Here is a 19,458-nt window from a genome sequence, read left to right on the forward strand (position 1 = left end):
CTACGTAAACAGCGTCCTCTACCTCAGCGGTTCAAACTCGGCTCTGGGGGACCCTTTTGCTTAAGGTTGTTGAGCACACTTATTAAAATTATATATATATATATATATGTGTGTGTGTGTGTGTGTGTGTGTGTGTGTGTGTGTGTGTTATTAACAGAATGCAGATTTGGCTCGTTATCTGTGCGTTGTCTTCCAGTTTTTGAGTTCTTCAAATCGATAATTTTAGTGGGCAGGTGTCCACAATCTCCAATTATGAGCTCATTGAGTCGCCTCAGTCTTTAACTTGACCAGTTAATTTGTTTGTTTTTTAAATCTCGTTTTATGTAATCGTACACAACACAACGAACAGCGTGCATATGGGGCTTTTATTCTTTCATTCATGTATAGATTTCTGGCATATAGCGGTTTAAGAGGGTAAATAATCTCTCAAAACCCGAAAAGCATAATTAAGAAAAATTCTGTGATTGCAATTGCGGTTGGAACGAAAACCAGCACACAAGAGGGTTCCCAACGACCGAGTTTCAGAACCACTGTTCGACTGAATATGTAGTAGACATGTAGAAACACACCTCTCCGAACGCATGAGATCCCGCAGCTGTACTACACGGAATGGCATGACATATAGACTGTCAAGTACTGTAACACGTTATACAGGTTCTCGGTCGGCCAAGAAGTTTCATTTAAGTGCAAAAGAAAGGAAAAAAAAAAAAGAGAGAGAGGGAATGGTGTAATTGCTGTAACTCCGCCCGAATCCAGCTGCTAGGGGATTGGAATCCACTCTAAACGCAGACCAGAGCTGCAGTGTCGAATACGTACACACTGGTGCTGCGCTGTTGCTGCCCTGCTTTTCGCGACTGATTATTATTTGAATCTGTAAATTTGTGGCTACAACCGGAGCGCTTGTCTCCGGACACCTCACCAGCTGATGTGCCGACCATGGCTTCGCCTGTACGCGCTCCTGGCGGGACTAGTAGCATCAGGTGAGTGAGAAAACGCTAAGTTGATTTTTATAAAAACATACCGAATATAAACAATGGGGTTTTGCGTTGAATAATAATGGAACAGCAAATATTAACACTACTACTACTACGACTAATAATAATACACGGTAAAACGTCCAGTGTTAATTCGACTCTGAGTGCGGATGAGACCAATAGGGACCATGTGCAGTTTGTAAGAGTTGATTTAACACTGAACATTTTGCTGCGTAATAATAATAATAATAATAATAATAATAATAATAATAATAATAATAATAATAAAGAAGACGAAAATAAAGACGACATCTATCTGTTTTGGCATGTGTTCGACCCTGGTATATTCTGAATGAAGCACTGTTCGAGTTTAACATAGCCTATTCAATATCTTTCCAAGACCATTACAAGACCTTTACAAAGCACCCTTAAATTAATGTCACTCGAGTGTTGAGGGAATTACGTTGCCGATGGCTCTATAGGCAACCCTGAAACCGTTTAGGTTTTAACGCGGAAAAAGCTCCAAAAATATGAACCCACTGCAGTGGAATGGAAACGGGTTACGTCCCAAAGGTTTTTGGCAGTGGGTAGACTACATTCCAACACCAAGTACTGCTTCAGCAAAGTATTATTTTCGCCACGAGCTCTTAATTACTTTTCAACGTTTGTCGGTGTTGGGGTCAGTTGTATTGTCTTCCACATTTATCCGACAACGTCTGTTTCCTGTCACTTAAGTATATTAAGTATATCTGCAGTTGCGCGCAACGTTGTCCGGTGTTTATTAAAAAATAACAGGATAACCACCTGTTCCCTATTATGACCTGGGACACGTCGGTACACGTTAGCATTACATATTTAATATGAATAACTATAGGAAGCTATGTTAACAATAAAACGTCCTTCCTAACTGACGTACGAACTGGAATGACTAGATTCATTCTGTCGGTGCACACATCAAATACATTGTTTTCTCTGTAAATCTAAAGATAACTGGTTATCAAGTACGTGATGCTGTAGCAAATGCGTTGTAAAGCATCGAGCAGATTATTGTACCCATGCTCTGACTTTTCTTCTGTCTATGAGCATTTCTCCAACCATTAAACAAGAATAATGTTTGTGTCCAGAACAGGCCAGGAAGAGCAATTAATCCCCAGAATGGATGTTATACAGAGGACACCGCTCAAAAATTTCGTCTTTGTCATGCGTCTGGAATGCCTCAAGTTGTCACCGTACTGAATTTAGCCAACTTGTAGCCATACTGAAGGACAATATTTCCGCTGCTTTTCTCAGCATTGTTCCAGCTACTTTCCCAGTTTTCTTCTCCTTAAACGCGTGTGTTATTCTGGCTTTATCACAAAGAAAACAGACTGTTGATGAAAGGAAACAAGCCGTTTAATCTAAGCGCAGTCTCTGCCTGGGGTGTGATGCTGACAGATGACTGAAATTTTATTCCTCCCAAATATTCTTCAAAATCTTCCATCTTCAGGTGACCTTAATGCAAATGTCCTATTATTTACCCTTATTCCTGCATCAAGGGTACTACTGACATTGACATAATGTACTTTGAAACTTCCAGGAAAAACTTTTCATCGCTCCTACATTTGCAATTTGGTTTGGCAAGCTGCTGGCGTATGGAATGATCACAGCGTTTTAAACATTATAAATTACGCCTATGACGCACTGGTAGCGGCAATTCTGCTGGGTGTCCTAGGCACACCCAGGTTTTGATTGGTACACCCAAAAATGGATGGAGGAAAGGGAGGGTGCACCATGTTGAAATACAGCCTGGGCCAAATGTATAATACATGTAGTATAGATGTGGTTATTACCCTATATGCTCAGTTGATGGAGAGAGGGTCCAGTCAGTTAGGATCCACATCACATTGCTCTCTGGCAACCCCTGCTGGTCAGTCAGGCGTTCGCGGTAACCGCTTGCTAAAGCTGCGCAAGAAGTGTCTTTCCTCTGACTCGTGTCTGTGTGAGCTTGTCCCGTGGGCTGCTGTGTGAAAAGAACAGCTGGTGACACCTTGTGCTTTGGAGCAGAGCGCATGCTTGTCTACGCTCTTCCCACATCGGCTGTGGAGATTGCAGCATGGGGGCAGCTGTACGCGACTGGACATTCCAAATAGGAGGAGAAAACGGGGCAGAACGCATAAAGAACTGTTAACCTACAGCAAGAAAACGTCAGTATTCAAAAAACACAATTCACAATTGGTATGTGATTTGCTAGACCAGACAAACCGGAACAAACATCAATAGATGTGTGGTCCTTATAGTGGTCTAATGAGGTCAATAATAATCAAGTCCTGGAGATAAAACAATGAAAAATTACCTCTCATTAAGATTACAGATTACGTTACATGTCTTACACATGAGTTACCCTCTCAGTAAGGTACTAAGGAACTATATCCTATAATGTGTCTCATTTCTCCGCACTGTCCACCTAGATGTTCTACCACTGAAACTGATGTTAACCCTTTGACGATGAGGTTTTTTGTAATGTTTTTAAAAAATTCTAAGTCAGTATTCTTGAACTCCATTGCTTTCAATTACTTGTAGCAATTGCTCTAAATTAGGCCCTTTCTCTACACCACAGCAAAATCTTCCATTTTGCTATCAAATTGAATCAAGTGTTCTGGTTTTTTGTTAGGCAGGCAGATTTTTTTTTCCGTCAATTTCTTCGATCGCCCACCTCATAATGTCATTTATAGAAGGAAGAGAGAAGTTTAAACTTGGCCTTTGAAAAGTCACCCGCTTCTGAGCTCATATCCCTGCTCTTGCGCAACGCAACGAGCGTCAACTTGTCTAGACAGTCGGGACTGCCGCCCTGAGACCCTGGGAGAAGGAAGTCCAGGGCTAGGGTGAGTCCAGCGGGCGTGAAACCAACTAGCAATACGACTCGCTCAGTGTTTACTCGTCACTTCTGAATTCCGCACTAAGCCTCAAATTCCTCGGTTAGCGTTCACCTGAGGTACTGGCGACTTCCCTGATTGTTGACTCTATCTGCCAATCGCTATCTGATTGTTGTCTCTATCATTTTATGCCAAGCTGTGAAGCAGCTACTCTAGGACAGCCATTTATGGTCACAACTCAAATGGAATGGCGCCTGACACACACACGTTAAGTTTAAAAGGCTCAGGATGGGCTTCAGTGCTTTCATGACACGCATGGGTTGTGGTGGCATGTGCTGACCTGTGCTTAAAACCTTTTAGCGCAGTCCGAGCTTGGATGTCTCCTGATGTCTTGGCTAGATTTGAAGCGTACCACAGTACCGTACAGTGTAGAGAGCTGGTTCCATCCCGGAGTGTGTGCGTGTGTGTGTGTCTGTGCAGGTGCATGTATATGTGTGCGTGTGACAGAGAGGTGTGTGCGTGCGTGTGTGAGAGAGAGGGAGGTGTGTGTGTGTACGTGTGTGTGTGCACGCCTGCGTGTGTGTGTGTCTGTGTGTGTGTGTGTGTGTGTGTGTGTGATTCTGTGTGGGTGAGTTCCTCTCAGTTCCAGTAACCTCAGATTGTCGTTATTTCATATTAAGTGGAGGGAAGCTGGATAAGGGGGAAGTAAGGAGAATTTAACCATGATGACAGCCCAAAGCCTTCGAGAGAGAAGCTTATCGCTGTTCGAGAAGGAAACTCAAACTCAGTGCTGCATCTGCTTTCATCAGTGGGCCGGTGGGGGCTTTTCTCACAGTCAGGTTGTTCTGGCTCCCTAGTCGTGTCGGTGGGAATTAGGTTTGCTTTTAAAAGTTCTGCTCAGCACGTGACTAACGCAGTGATTACGACCATGCTATACTATCATTCAGACCACAGTGGAAACTAAGGAGAGCTCTGGTTGGTTGCTTTTACTCTCTGTACACAATGCCATACGTGTACACACACAGCCAGTATTGACTCATGTTTTACAAATGACTGTGTGTCTGATAGAGAGAGGGAATTTGTGTGTGTGTGTACATCATCACGCATTCACACATTAATAGACTCTGTAACTCAAAAAGGCCATTGTGTGCACATTTGCACAAAATGAATATGCGTGTAACAGTGTGACACACGTATGTGTGTCGGTGTGTGACAGGAAAGTCAGTTTTCTGGTTTTGATTTTCTGGAATAATCGGGACCTTAATGGCCCCTCCCCCCTAAATCCAGGTCTCTGCGCACACACAGGTCCTGCCCGAAACCAACACCTCTCTCAATGCGTCGGGACCTAGTCTGAACACTTTACCTGTGCAAATTCAGCCCGCAGGAGACAAAAAGGGTCTCTTTGTGTCCCTCCGCTTCCTTTGTGAGCTAAACCAAGGAGGCGGACCTGTTCTCTACAGAAAAGGAGAAAAGAAAAAAAGAGAATAAAGTCACATGTTCCTCTGATGAAGAAGGAAAACACTGTGTCCCATGATGAACACAAAGCTTCGACGGGTGAAAGGTGCTGAATCACAGCTGCAAAAGAGACATGACCGACATCTCTGGACAGTTCTTGGTCGCGAATACTGTCCTGGGTATAAAAGCAGAAGCATCCCTTTAAATAATATAATGTAGTATAATGTAAAGTAAGTTTGTAGTCAGTTTTCTCTGTAAGGTCATGACATTAAAACAGTGGAAGGTTATCAGGTGTTTTGGAACAAAACGATACCTCCTACTATCCGTGTAAGAAAAACATATGAACTGTTTAACACAGACTCTGCTGCCAACTCTCTCCTTCGCTCATGTGTGCATTCAGTTCACTCTGTTCAAGGACAGCGCATTTGCATAAATTTCTTTCTTGGTTCATTCTGGTTTTGTTTGTGCTAAGCCTTGAGAAGGGCCCAGCTATCAGTGCGGTATAGATAGGTGGACAATGAAATGCTAACAGTCTGTCTACGGTTGCTATTACGCAGACCATTCTACAACATTTACCTCAAAGGCTGTTCCATTCCATAGGCCATTATGTTTTTTTTTTTTTACATTTTAAACCACTTTTTAATCATCAATTTTCCTTTTTCCTATTTTCTGTTGTATTTGTGGCCTCTTATCACCAGGGGCTGTTTCTTTTCACTCTGCAGGTACACTAGTTGAGCTGTCTGTCACACAAAAGTCCAGTGTTTTAATTGGATGAGCCACCCAGCAGCCCCTCCCGTTTACATGACACCTATCAGAATCTGCTTGAGCATGTATCAGTGTAACTCATGCTAAAGGCCTTAGGCTAATCAGTAATAACCCATTATACATCTTTGGGTGCTGTGACCTGCTATATTACATGCTGAAAATCTTAAGATGGCCCATAACACAAATGGGCTGACAAGCAAAAAAACAAAAAAAAAACAAACAAACAAACCCCAACAATCATCTAACACTAATATGTCTGGTTCCACACAGTCCCACTGCGGAAGATAGCATCGGACCACACTGTCGCCAAAACTGGACTTCAAAACACAGCATGTACTGTAGGCGGTGCAGTTCTGGATTAAGGCAGAGAGTATTTTACTCGGACACAGAGTGCACACTGATGTAGCAGAACATGTTCTGTAGGTGAAATATGCCCGTAAAAGTAATTATATACGTGTATATATCTCAGATGCCTTATGAATACACAAGGGCCTAGGCTTTTATTTACTGTGAAATTAAGAGCCCTCTTCACGTGTTTTGTTCAGTTCAGCATCCAGCAAAATTGTGATACCGTGTAAGAAAATTTTAGAAAGTTTAAACAGGAACTCTCCCTGTCAGGCTGCAGCCATTTTGAGCATAGCCTTGTGAAAGAAAGCCATGCGAAACGGTTGCCTCTTTCGGATGATTGAGAAACGAATGCGCTAAATCTGGAGTGACACCTCGCTGCTGATCGAGGCTGCCGTTCTCCCCTGCAGACAGAAGCTTCCCCCCCTGTGTTGATCTCAAACTTTAAACTGATAACCGCTGGTCTATTATTGTCTGCTTCGCTTGATTTATTGCTACACTGCAGTATAAAATAAATACGCCTGTGTGGCGTGCACCAAGCAGATACTGTTGCATTCGCTGCTTTCGATGTTCCATCCAAGTTAACTCTCCTTCCTTTGATCTCCCCTTGTTGTGTCAACTATTGCTCTACACACATCACTATTGGCCACTCAGTTGTATAATTCGGGACTTGACGGTCATTTTTGTGACTACGCTAATTGAAAAATAATTTGGGTTATGTGATGAAACTAAAAACTAGATGGGCCATGGGGGTTCAGCTACAAACTCGGACGGCCCATTCATCTAGGTTCTGTGACCCGATGGTGCTGGCACAAAATGGCTGCTCCCTAGTTCTGTTACCTGATGGTTTGTGCTGCGCATGGAAAGTGCCCCCTTGTGTACTGTAGCAATGGAAACCAAAAAGCCTGGCTCAAACAGTCTGGCTCAAGCTGCCAGCCACAGCCATTAACTCTGATTGATACAAGTCTGATGGTATCTTCCTGATGGGTTAAAAAAAAAACAAAAAAAAAACTGTTTGGCTCTTCTTGTCCTTGTGATTTCCTGCAAAGCTCGCATCTACAAACAAAAACATCCAGACTTCTTCTGAGGTTTTCACCGCACTCATTTAAAACTCATTACAAGATGGACGATGCAACTGCTTTAACTGACAGAGGGCCTTTTTTTTCCAATCTAGTGTACAATATGTCTCCTAAAGGGTGTGGCAGGAAACGCTTGGCTAGCTGATAAGGCAGACAGGTTCCTGGGGACCAAAGTAGCTGGAGACACAATTTTCCCAGTAATCAGAGAGACCCTGTGTTATATAAACCCGTGTATTGTACAGGCAATTACGTAGACATATAGAAGCCATACACTGGTTTGAACCGATTTTTATCCCTGATTTCCTCCCCCCAACCCCTTTCCCTCGATTTTGATTGGCCAGTTGTGTTCATGAGGCAGTCTAACTGGGTGCAGGGTCATAGAGGGCACAGACTGCATATAAAAGCCTGTAAGGTACTGTTGAAAATCCAGCAGAACAATTTCTGGGGGGTGCTCTTGGGTTTTTACAGTGAGAGTGTAAAGAATTGCCGACATTACATTACAGTGAAGCAATTGGACACTGTTATCCAGAGTGACTCACAAAAGAGCCATACAAAGGATTTTAGCCAACGGTATGAGTAATCCATGTCACAACCAATAGTAATAGTTAAAGCATAAACCAGCATAAAGTATAAAGAAAGCATAAAGAATACAGTATAAAGAAAGTTCCATAGTGTGTGCAAGAGGGGGGCCGACAAGTGTTCATATTTCAGCTTTGTAGGGGAAGACTAAATTTGATGGTAATGGAAATTTTCTGAAAGGCGTGCCTGCTCTAGTATATGCAAATGTCTGATGTCCCTAGCAACACTGAAGCACCTTGCATTTGCATAGGGAGATTAGCTCCCTCATATGTCGTCTGTTATAAAATCATGGCCCTCAGGTCGGGCTGGCCTGCTCTGGAAATCAGTGTGTTTGCTGGAAACAGTCCGGTTCCCCTGATTCTCCATGTTGGAATGCCATCAACTAACTCGTGACATTGCCTCACATCCAGATGAATAGCAACACGATGCTTTAACATGTTCTCAACTATAAATCAACAGGGAGGTACTTTTTTTTATTTTTAACAGAATGCATGTTACGGAGCGATTTATTTAATTGCATTGGCCGTTGCATGGATGATTTCTGCAATCAGTTTTACCCACTGAGCACCTATATCACCCAATTACAGTTTTGTGGCAGATTTGGAAATAGACACCAAAGATTGAACCAGCCGTGCATTCAATACATTAAAGAGTATCTCAAGTAGCAGAACATACATTAGACATTTTATGTATTTTTTTGGAGAAAGCAAAGTTCGGTCCTATGGACAGGTTTTTCTTGTTTATTTCAACTGCACTTTTCTTAGTATGTTGCAGTGCAGCAAATGTGTTTTCAGATAATACAGTTAACTACATCAATAGCTGATGTTTAAATGCAAAAGCCGATAGTATGTCTGCAAGCATTTCAAATTTTCATGTTTCTTTCACTGTGAAAGCTGCACACGCGCTCGGATGTCACGACAGAACTTAATTTGCACGGTACAGTAGCGACCGTTTCCATGGGAAGACCTTCGTCACAGCAAAAAGAAAAAATAAATAAAATAAATTTAAAATAAAGTCCAGTAGCCCGGTGTGCAGAACAGAACAGAAGTGCGCAGAATTAATAGGAAGACCACGCTCGCACCATGCAAGTTCCCAGAAGATCTGCTCAAACAATGACTCTGAGGGCTGCGTAACATCGGCTTCAACGCAAACTCCTGTCCCCTCAAACCCCGATGTAATGTTGTTTTCACAGGGCAAGCAGGAACTCCGCGCCCTGATTAAGCATTTCTTCCTCTTGTTCGCCTTTGAGATTATGCTTTGTGGAAACCAGTCGTCTTTTATCGGCTGCCAAACCTGCTGCTGTGCTCTTGAGTCTGGAGAATTACAGCGTACGACGCATGGCAGGGCTTTCAGTCTGGTTGCTGAAATCAATGGTTTTAAGAAATTAAATAAATAGAATATTCTATTTGAATATCTTTGGTTTTTGTCCAGTACGGGTTGTTCCTGTGCCAAGTGTGTCACCTTTAATTTGAAGTTCAACATGTGAATGAAAAACCGCACAAACCGGGAGACTTGTCTGATCATGCTTGTTGTGAAGTGTGTTCCTTCACACGTTTAATGAGGATTAAGACATGCTCGGCGGCTTCTCATTGTCAGTCGTCTATATTCATGCAGTGTTCCCAAACTTACCTGTACCATTCCTTACAAATTCAAGGACCCGTTAAGGGGTCCACAAATGTGTCATTAGAATGTTCTTGAGACCTTTGCACGAGTCCCCTAGTGACCGACATTCTGGCGTCATGAGATTGATTGCTCCACTCATTCATTCACTGCTTCTGCTTCTGCTTCTGCTGGCTGAGCCTATCCTTCTTGCTGTGAGGCAACAGTGCTACCCGCTGCATTACTATGCCGGGCCCACACCGTTCTCAAGAAAACCAATTCTGTATGGACCTCGCTGTGCGCCCGGGGGCATTGACATGCTGAAACAGAAGCACAGAACCGTCTAGAATGTGATCATATGCTGTAGCATAAAGACACTGCTTACGTTTTGATTCATAGATCTTTAGTAGTTCTGCATATCGCACTCAGATTTTGCACACTTGTGGTCAAGGAGTTTCTAATACAGGAAATGTATTGTTTTAACTTCTAACATTTGTGACTCAGCATTTCATTGCAAACTAAAGGAGAACAACTTAATTTTTGCATTTTCGGATAGATTTATTTTGTATTTGTAAGGCTTTATTTCTACCTTAGCTATGAATATGAAGTAATCTAAGTTAGTATTGTAAATAGTACAACTGTCTTGCTTCATTGAAGCCTTTTTTGAAGTCTCTGTAATGCTCACATCCGAAGTTACAGTAGAACGCTGTAATAGACCAGCCCCTAAATGGCCGAGGATTGGCCAGATTTGGCATTTGCTGAACATTTGAGGTTTGCTGAACATTCCATTTGAACACAATGGAATTCTAGAACACTAAATTAAAATTTTGAAAAAACATGATTAAAAAAACCAAAAAATGTATTTCTAAAGGGTTAAACCTGTAGGCAATGTTAACCGTGTTAAGCTGCATTGTCAGTCAGTCTGTGTGCTGTTTCAGGTTCATTAAGTGCTCAGCTGCAGTGTCAGTCAGTCTGTGTGCTGTTTTTGGGTGCATTATGTGCTCAGCTGCAGTGCCAGATCTGCGCACTCTGCATGTGCCGTTAGTTTCATGTCAATTACACCTGTGTTCCCCCAGGAGTGCTGCAGGTGGGAGGGATCACGATCTACACGTCGGGCGAGGTGGAGGCGGTGAACGGCACCGACGTCCGGCTGAAGTGCACCTTCAGTTCCAGCTCGCCCATCCGGGCTTCCTCTGTCTACGTGGCCTGGAACTTCCGACCCCTGGGCCCCGGGCGCGAGGAGTCGGTGAGGGGCAGGGGCCTCACGGCCCGGGGTGGGTGGGTGGGAGGAGGCCGAGGGTGGGGGTGGGGGTGGGGGTTCGTGGGTGGGGCACCATGGAAAAAATGTGAAACTGGTTATACGTATAACAGGATCTATTTGCAAGCTGAGAGCAGATAACATCAAATAAAAGTTGAGAATGAGTTGGCGTTCTGTTGAGAATGGTGTCGTTCTGACGCCAAAATATGGAAATATTTCAAAAAACCGCGTGCTATTGGTTTTGCACTTTATCTGTGAACTCACTCAACTCCATTTCCCTTGGAGTGTGTAGGGAGGGAGGAGTAGAGGGGTCCCTAGACCACTTAGCACTAATCTGATCTGAGCTCATTATGCCATTAACAGAGGAATGTGTATATTCAGACGAATGAAACTGCCAGAGACACACAGCTTACTTGACAGAGGGCTCCACAAGTAGTGCATGGGTTGAAAGCAGGTGTGCGTACACTCTCAGAAAAAAAAAAGTTCTTTGGCTTGTGTCCATGAGGCAACCCATTTCAGTTCTTTATGGAAAGCGCTATGGTGGATGTGAAAGGTGTGGAAGCTCCCAGATTGAACCATTTTGCCTGACAGTTTTCCTCTATGGAGACACAGAGGAGCCTTTTGGCACCCTGTCTTCTGAGAGTGCAGCACAGAGCCGTGTGCCCAAGCTCGTGTTGTTTCGGGCCCATCCCAGCACTCAGAGAGGGGTGGCTTTAGTTGCCTGGGTTATCCTTTGCCTCGTCCCTTGGTAGCGATGCCTCTGATTGGCTGGGCCAACCTGAGGAGTTCTGTGGGGCAGTAAGTGTTGCAGCTCAGGCGACAGATTGCACAGTGGAAAATAACCGGTTGGCCCTCAGAGGACAGATGTGCTCACGCTCAACCTCGCAATTCCATCAGAGCTGCTGTACTGGTGGCACAGGGCTACGCCCTGAGCATTCCACACGCGGGGGTGGGGGGGATGCTTTTTTTAGGTTTTGTTTAAAAATTCCTGTTTAACTGGTCTGTCCCACTGCGGATGTTGACGCTGAATGTCACTGCTGGTTGCCAGGTCAGAGGGGTTGGCTGACCTAAAGGGTGAGGAGGACTGTGGAGGTCAGAGTTACTTGCCGTGCCTTGCTGTTTCACTAATGGCACACCAGGGGAGGTCACTGCCTGTTCAGATGATGGCATCATCAGAAAACCCTGAGGCTGGAGGAACGCTACCCATTTACGGAGGGTTTTCAACTGTTTTTGGTACCCCCCACCTAGGCCTAAAGGCATGCCAAGGACCCCCATCTTAAGTTAAAAAGGGCTGTATTTAAAAAAAGATTTTATAAAATTTTCAGGGGGGCATTTGAGTCTGTGATCACGGACCCCCTATGGTACCTTCAGGGACCCCCCCCTTGAAAACTCAGTGATTAGAGGGCTTTGAATCCCAGGGTCCTGTTCATGAACCAGTTCACCAACATTCAGATACTTAAAATATTTCAAATGTCAAAAGCCCCTTGATAATGGCAACAAAATGGTGACCAGCATGCAGTGTGGTCTTGGGTTGCTGCATGCACACTGACTGCAAGGAATAACAAGAACCTGTTTGAATTACTCTCAGCATTTTACATTGTTTTGTGGTCCCCTGCAGGTGTTTTTCTATCAAGACAAGCCCTACCCGCCCACGGATGGGCGTTTCCGAAAGAAGGCGACGTGGGCGGGGGACATCATGGGCGGCGACGCTTCCATCATGCTGCGCGAGGTGAAGTTCACCTTCAACGGGACGTACAGCTGCCAGGTGAAGAACCCGCCGGACGTGCACGGGATCGCCGGGGAGGTGGAGCTGAAGGTCGTCGCTTCAGGTCAGTCTCAGACGCCCACCCCGGGCGCAGACCCCACCGACCCGCCAGACAAACCCAGAAACCTCACACACGCACACACACACACACGCGCACACACACACACACACACACACACACCGCTGTTAGGAGCGGCAGTGGTAGACACCGGCGGGTTCACGGGAGGGGAGCACAACTCCAGTACTGTTTGGCTGCATTCTTTTCATAATCTCTTTTCAGTCAGCAGCCCGTGTTAGGCCTTGGGAACCAGGTGTGTGGCCAATCGGTGACTTAAACCTAAATACACCAAAAAAACACACACACTCCAGGACTGTCCCTGCATACCCGGGAATGTGACAAGGCCTCCTCAGCAGTTCTGATCCCACTGCGGACACTAGGCTATTGATTTGTGCTGTAGAAGAGTGAGGGAGCCATCGCTGGCACATTTATTTAACCTCCAGGCAGAGACTGCCTTGCACATGCCTTCGGGACATGATGATATTGACAGTGATCGATCATCACGTTCGTGTTTTTGTTCTAGATTTTTCTCTGTGTTCTCTCTCATGTGAAATTGCTTCCACATAACTACTGTACATGACACCATACCAGCTGTGGTTATGGATGTGAATTGTGACAGAGAGAAAGATATAGACATGGATGTTCAGGCCATTCTATTTACTCTCCAGTCAGCAACATCAGGATATGAGGGTATTGGCGAAACAGCGAGCAATCCAATACGTAAGTGTGTTTTTGCTATAGTTACTATAGTTACATTACATTGCATTCATTAGGCAGACTATCAAGAGTGACTTACAGTGCAGGAGACCATAAGTGCACCCTCCTGAACAACACTGAGCAACCGCCGCTAGCAAAATTTAGTGACTAAATGTGCAACATCTCTCAGGCACTAAATGTAATTAAACTCTGCTAAGCTACTGCTAATCTGGTTGCTAATCTAGTTCTGTCCCTCTACAAGTGGAGTTGCTTGCAGAGCGAAATGACTAACAGCAAAACGACGCTCGTGAAGAATGAGGACTCGTTCTTCATCACGTCTGGAGGATGACCAATGAGCGTCGTCCCCCAGTTAACCCAAGTATCAGCAAACAGCTCTTAGCGCAAACATATGCGCCATGACCTCACCCCCCCCCCCCCCCACCACCCCCCTCGCCCCCCCTTGCCTCACGTGCTTTTGTCTCTGGTCTCCCCCCTGCTCCAGCTTCCTACTCTGAGATCGCCATTCTGGCGGGCGCCGTAGCGGGCGCCATCGGGGTGATGATGCTCATCGCCGGCTTCATACTCTGCGTCAAGCGCTGCCACAGGGCGCGCCTGGAGGCGGACCCCGACCAGCCCCCCCGCGAGAGGAAGGACCCCACTCTGTGGTGAGAGAGAGAGAGAGAGACTCACACACACAGGGAGCGAAGGAGGAGAGGGGGGAGCCAAACTAAGGTGGTGACGGAAAGGTGGAGGGGAGGTGGTCACAGCGTCTGACCCTTGAGCGGCGTTCCTCCTCTCTTCAACCCCCCCCCCCCTTCCCTTCTGTAGGGAGTGGCTGGGTGGTGTTGGGAGCTCTCCTTCCCGACATTCTGCTCCCTGCCGCTCCCTTAAACGCTCCGTCTTAGTTTGAGCAGCAATACGCCGCTGGACTGAGCCTGGCTCTGTGCTAAAACACAGTGCCCGAGACTCCAATCATTGCCACTTGTATTTCACACAGCATCACTGTAATCCTTAACTCTGTCAACAGAAAGTGCCTTTCTTACATTTCTGTGAATTTAATCAGTATTATTCTCTGGATGTTCTTGCAACATCACTTGTTGAATTTGATTTTTTTTTTTGAAATGTTATATTTGACTAAGGATGTGTGAGTTCACTTATCAAAATCACCATCCGGATGTAACAAAAAATGGAGAACTCTCGCCAAGACTGTGGCACTTTTCTTAAAACTTTGTTCATTAAAGATCCTGTGCAGTCAATTTTTTAACACTGAAAGTGTATATAAATCTAAAAGATAAAGCTTACTTTAAAAAAAAATTTATAAACAGGAAAATAATAACATTTCCTTTTGGTGTTGAGTACAATCATTTCTAAACACAAGAACTGCAGGTATGACACAGTGTGCCTTTTCTTGATGGATAATCCCCTGAAATTAACTTATGATTGGTAGCCTGTGAAAAAGATGACATCGCTGATTGGCTGAAATGTAAACCCAATTGAACAAAATAGGCTTAATATCATAGTATTTGTTTTCTTTGGTTCTTTATGTTTAACGTAACTATTATTCTGGTTGCACAGCATCTTTAGTCCAATATTCCAGTGTTATGAGTGCATGTCTCCCTGTCCCTACGCCCTACTGATCAGCTGTCTCGCATACCCTAAGCAATCCAGTGAAAACTCACTCATACATGTATAGCACTGATTATTATTGTCACTCAGGACTCTGGGCATGTAATGATGCCAACTGCAATACTTGCTAGGGGATGCAGACCTTCAAAATTAAAATAGTGATACCTTTTATAAACTTGTAATACATTTTCAAATAAAAAAAAAAAGCATTATTCTTATTTCAGTTTGAATGATGCTTAAAGATTATTATGTGAAGTTACCTGGTCGTGTCAGGTGTGTATGGGACAGAGGCTAGGTCTGCGTGTGCTGGGTTTTGCTTTAATGTTCTGATGGGTTTTCAGCTCTCTCTGCCCCTGGTGCTTCTTTACACCCCCCCATCCCCAGTTCCAGCAAAGGAGGAACAAAACGGTGACCGATCTTGACGCAACTCGAAATTTTATTGCCCTTACATTTTGCCATGAACTTAGAGTAAAAAAAGAAAGACATAAAATCACCAAAAAAAAAATCTTTGAAATGACATCGCTGTCCCTCGCTTTGCTCCACTGCGGTCGAGCGGTGGGTCCAACGTTCCGTGTGGTGGTGGAGGTGGGGGTACCCGAATGCCCCCCTGTCTGTTTCAGTTGCCTTGTCGCCACTGCGTGACCCTGACGCCAGTCTCTGTTGTTGGTGTGTGCGCGTGCGTGTGTGCGCGCGTGTGTGTGTGTGTGTGTGTGTGTGTGTGCGTGCGTGTGTGTCTCAGCCATCCTGCGGAAGCAGTTCACCTGTACGTACAGAGTGACGTGGAGATCGAGATTGACAGCTCTGATGGAGAGCTCTCTGAGGTGAGCTCCAATGAGCCCAGTGATTCAGACGACGAGGAAGACGACAGCTCGGGCGGCGAAGTGGAGGATGATGACGACTGACCCCAAAACTCCCTGACGGGGAGGGAGGGAGGAACGCCGTCCTGGCAGCCGCAGAGAGGAGAAGCCGGACAGAGAGAACAGCCCTGGATGGAGGGAGGGGAGATCCATTCTGTTTCTTTGGCGGAGTGTGCTTTCGATGATGATGGTGGCAGGTGAACTAAAAAAAAAAAAACAAATGCAAATGGCCGCATTCAAAAACCACTGAAAAATGATATCCCCCCCCCCCCCCCTTCATTTTGTCCAGTTTCATTAGTGCTGCCCTACTGCCTCAGTTGTACCGCTGCAATTTGTGGCCAACCCAAAGTGAGAAACACTGCTTCCTACACGACAGGAGAGGCGCTGCGATGAGTATCCTGCATCACCGGCCCTTTCACGACAAGCCATGACAAGCCTACCGTAGCGCCTGGAGCCATGTCGAGGATGAAAACATGCAATTTGATGTGATTGTTTTAGAGGATGAAATACTGTACTCATCTGAGCCATTCAATGAGCCCATTAACTGACAAGAATCCGCCCATTCGGTTCCACCGTAAGCCAGCCATGGTTAGAGTCCTTCGGAAGAGCTGGTCTGCCCCCTAAAGGAAAGATGTTGTCTTAGTGCTGAGAAACACATGCAGGGCAGAGCAGGAAAAAAAAAAAGTTTTAAAGTCTAGATGAAAAAGCCTTCAAACACCGGCCTTGAAGAGGTTGAGCGTGCAGTTCAGTTCCGCTTGATACGCACGACCGTAAGTTTGTCGGTCGGAGTTGCTCAAAGGGGTGTGCCGCTCTGCTGTCTGGAGTGGGAGGACATGCCTTCTTGCCGTAGGCTGTTAAGAAAGCCCCCCTCAGGCAAGCCCCCGGGTGACTCGCAGGTCCCGACTGTCCGGTTTCAGGTCTCAAGCAAACGTGAGTACATTTCTGTGTGGGAACTGAACCAAAATGACTTGTCTAAACTGCACTACACGGTTCGCTTCAGTCAAGGAAATCACCTCAGATGGTTATGGAGCAGAACCTGTTTCAAGTAGGCGACAAACCAGAAGGACAATAACACACAACAACAACAAAAAAAACAAATCTGCGGTTTCGAAGGCAGACGGGATTTGCGGTGCTTCGGGGCCGAGTCGGACCCTAAAGTGGAGATGCCTCTGCCCTTGAAAAAGAGTAATCTAAATTGCCATCAAGATTTGAGAGTCGATGGCCCTGCCAGATGTGCCCATAGCAGAACGAATGCAGTCACTGCTTGCAAGTCGCTGTTATGGATCCCCCCCACCCTCAAAAGAAGCCCTTTCGCTAAACTCGGATGTGGGGGGTGTGGCTGTTGCTGCCAGCTGTCCGCTCTTCAGTCAGGATCTCTGGTAAAGCTGTGACCCGTATTCCTTGGAACTGGTGCCATTTTGGCTCCGGGAATGCTTGTGCATTAACTGTTCTGAGCCACACCTTGCGCGATTACTGGCAGACGACGCCTACGCAACAAACAATGCGGCGGTCATGCGGAGTGTGTGCTTTTTTTTTTTTAAGTTACAGTTACAGTTACAGTTAAGTTTAAGTTTTTAAGAGCGATCGTGAGATTGGGCTCCGGTTTTACGTTTCTCCCTGAAATATCCACGCTCTGGAAATTTCCGCGCCGTGTCAGATCCGTGCCGCGTTGATCGTGGACCAGATTCGGTCACGAGCGAGTTTTCAAAGCTGGCACCACGCCGCATTTGCTGCGGGACTTGCGGCTGTGAGCGCTGTGTTGTCCAGGGTAGCGCTACCTTGCGCCGAACCGTTCACAAAGAGAGTGGCAGACAGATCTGAAAACCCTGGAATGAAATGATCTCTCTCATTTATGTGCTGCAGCTAAAGAGGCATTGCAGGAACACTTTTTGATGTTAAGCTTGTACAATGAAGATGATTTTATTTTGTAAGGTTGACAATTGAAAATTGTATTTTTGTTGCTCATTTTATTTGTCTATCTTGCAGTGTTTTACACCTCTTGCTGAATTCGGAGAAAATGCTTTTATAATTAAATGTACTTTTTTATACATACTAAACATTTAATGTGCTCTCTCAATTTATTAATGAATTATGAACTCAACAAGGATTTACTGGCATGATGTGTTTGGATATATTGCAAAAACTTTACAAACATAAACAAAAACATTAGACTACGCACACACACACACAGACACACACACACACACACAACCTAACATGTAAACTAAATCTCTCTCTCTCCCTCTCTTGGTCTTTTTACACAACAAAACAGATCAAAGTCTAGCCCACAGTTTTTCCTTTTCAAGCAAATCATTGACAGAACAGTGGAGTGAGAAATGAACAAAAATGTGGAGAAACAAGGAAATGCTATCACCCATTGCTCAATGTCAGTGCTGTACAAAACCACCCTAACTTCTGCATGCCCCAGGACTCCACCCTGCAGCCTGAACACAGACTTGTTTTGGTCTCCTGAAGTTTGATTACTCACTAAAGACAGGAAGTTGGAAAATGTGCTGGAAGTTGGTCTGATCTGATGAAAGAGACTTACCACACAATAGTAGGCACTTAACAACTGATGTCAGGTGTTTAATGTAACTGCTAATGTGTGGGATTTAGAATGACAAATCTGAAATAATTATATATTTGTATTAATCCATCTCTGCCCATCTCCCTCTCTTTCTCTCTTGCACACCACCACACCCTCTCACATCTCTGCAATGAAATATTCCATACTTTTTGGATCAGTAGTGATGTCACAAAGGTACCAATGCACTAACTCTGAAAACTGGCAACTTGGTCAAGCAGTTCCCTGGCCAATCCCTCACATCAAGGTATGGCAGGTAGGTAAAACATCACAATGGCCTATGACTGAGTATACAAGTTTATACAACTTGTATACCGAATAGTAAGCAAGTAAGCTGTTTCGGACATGGCCAATATCATCTTTCACAGCAAGGTGAAAACACAAAAGAGCCAATGCCTGGGACAGAAGAGAAGTGCAGTGCAGCACCCAGGAAGAATATGAAGGGAACAGTGCCACCTTGTGGTTCTGCTTAATCTGCGCACAGCATCAGGAACTGAATCGGTTTAAATAACTCCCTGCTCATCTACACATAAGGGTTGCCTTGGCCTGAGGAGCTGTTCCCTGGGTACCCTGCCTTTACAAAACAAGGCCAAGTACAAAGAAGTTGCTACACTTGTGTTGGGGCAACACACGGTGGGCTACATACACAACACACGTGCATACCCAGAGCTGAACATTGTGCAGGGATTGTCCGTTGGCTAAACAACGAACCTGAGGACATAAACTACAGTTAATCAAAAAAAAAAAAAAAACACACAGCTCAAGCTCATTTGTTGCCACGCCATTGTGATTTTGAAACTTCCTTGTTATCCATTATTTTCTCATCTAAAGATGTTGCTTCCTGTTGCTAAATGGAAGGTGGCCCTTTGGCTGTTTATTCTCCAGAAGGAGGAACTGCCTTTTTGTCCCTGTGTTCATTGACGAAAGCACGCTATTGTGCGAAAGAGAGACCCATTTGTCCACAGC

The 19,458-nt window shown here is 45.0% G+C and overlaps 1 protein-coding gene across 1 annotated transcript; it reads left to right on the top strand.

The window, feature by feature from the left end:
* The first annotated feature begins 339 nt into the window (after positions 1-339).
* On the top strand, positions 340-17,965 carry LOC135235757 (myelin protein zero-like protein 2). The gene is made up of 5 exons (XM_064301556.1): positions 340-980; positions 10,725-10,894; positions 12,525-12,735; positions 13,928-14,090; positions 15,791-17,965. The coding sequence occupies exons 1-5, from the start codon at positions 926-928 to the stop codon at positions 15,951-15,953; spliced, it is 762 nt and encodes a 253-aa protein (XP_064157626.1). The 5' UTR covers positions 340-925; the 3' UTR covers positions 15,954-17,965.
* The last annotated feature ends 1,493 nt before the right edge of the window (positions 17,966-19,458 follow it).

The sequence above is a fragment of the Anguilla rostrata genome, chromosome 12 (assembly GCF_018555375.3).
Source record: "Anguilla rostrata isolate EN2019 chromosome 12, ASM1855537v3, whole genome shotgun sequence".
Lineage (NCBI taxonomy): Eukaryota > Metazoa > Chordata > Actinopteri > Anguilliformes > Anguillidae > Anguilla > Anguilla rostrata.

What these genes read in the sequence shown, in the direction of transcription:
- LOC135235757 (XM_064301556.1), top strand. Translation starts at nt 926, where the DNA reads ATGTGCCGACCATGGCTTCGCCTGTACGCGCTCCTGGCGGGACTAGTA. An exon ending in GCCCCGGGCGCGAGGAGTCG is followed by an intron (nt 10,895 to 12,524) that starts GTGAGGGGCAGG and finishes GGTCCCCTGCAG; the next exon opens with GTGTTTTTCTATCAAGACAA. An exon ending in GCTGAAGGTCGTCGCTTCAG is followed by an intron (nt 12,736 to 13,927) that starts GTCAGTCTCAGA and finishes CCCCTGCTCCAG; the next exon opens with CTTCCTACTCTGAGATCGCC.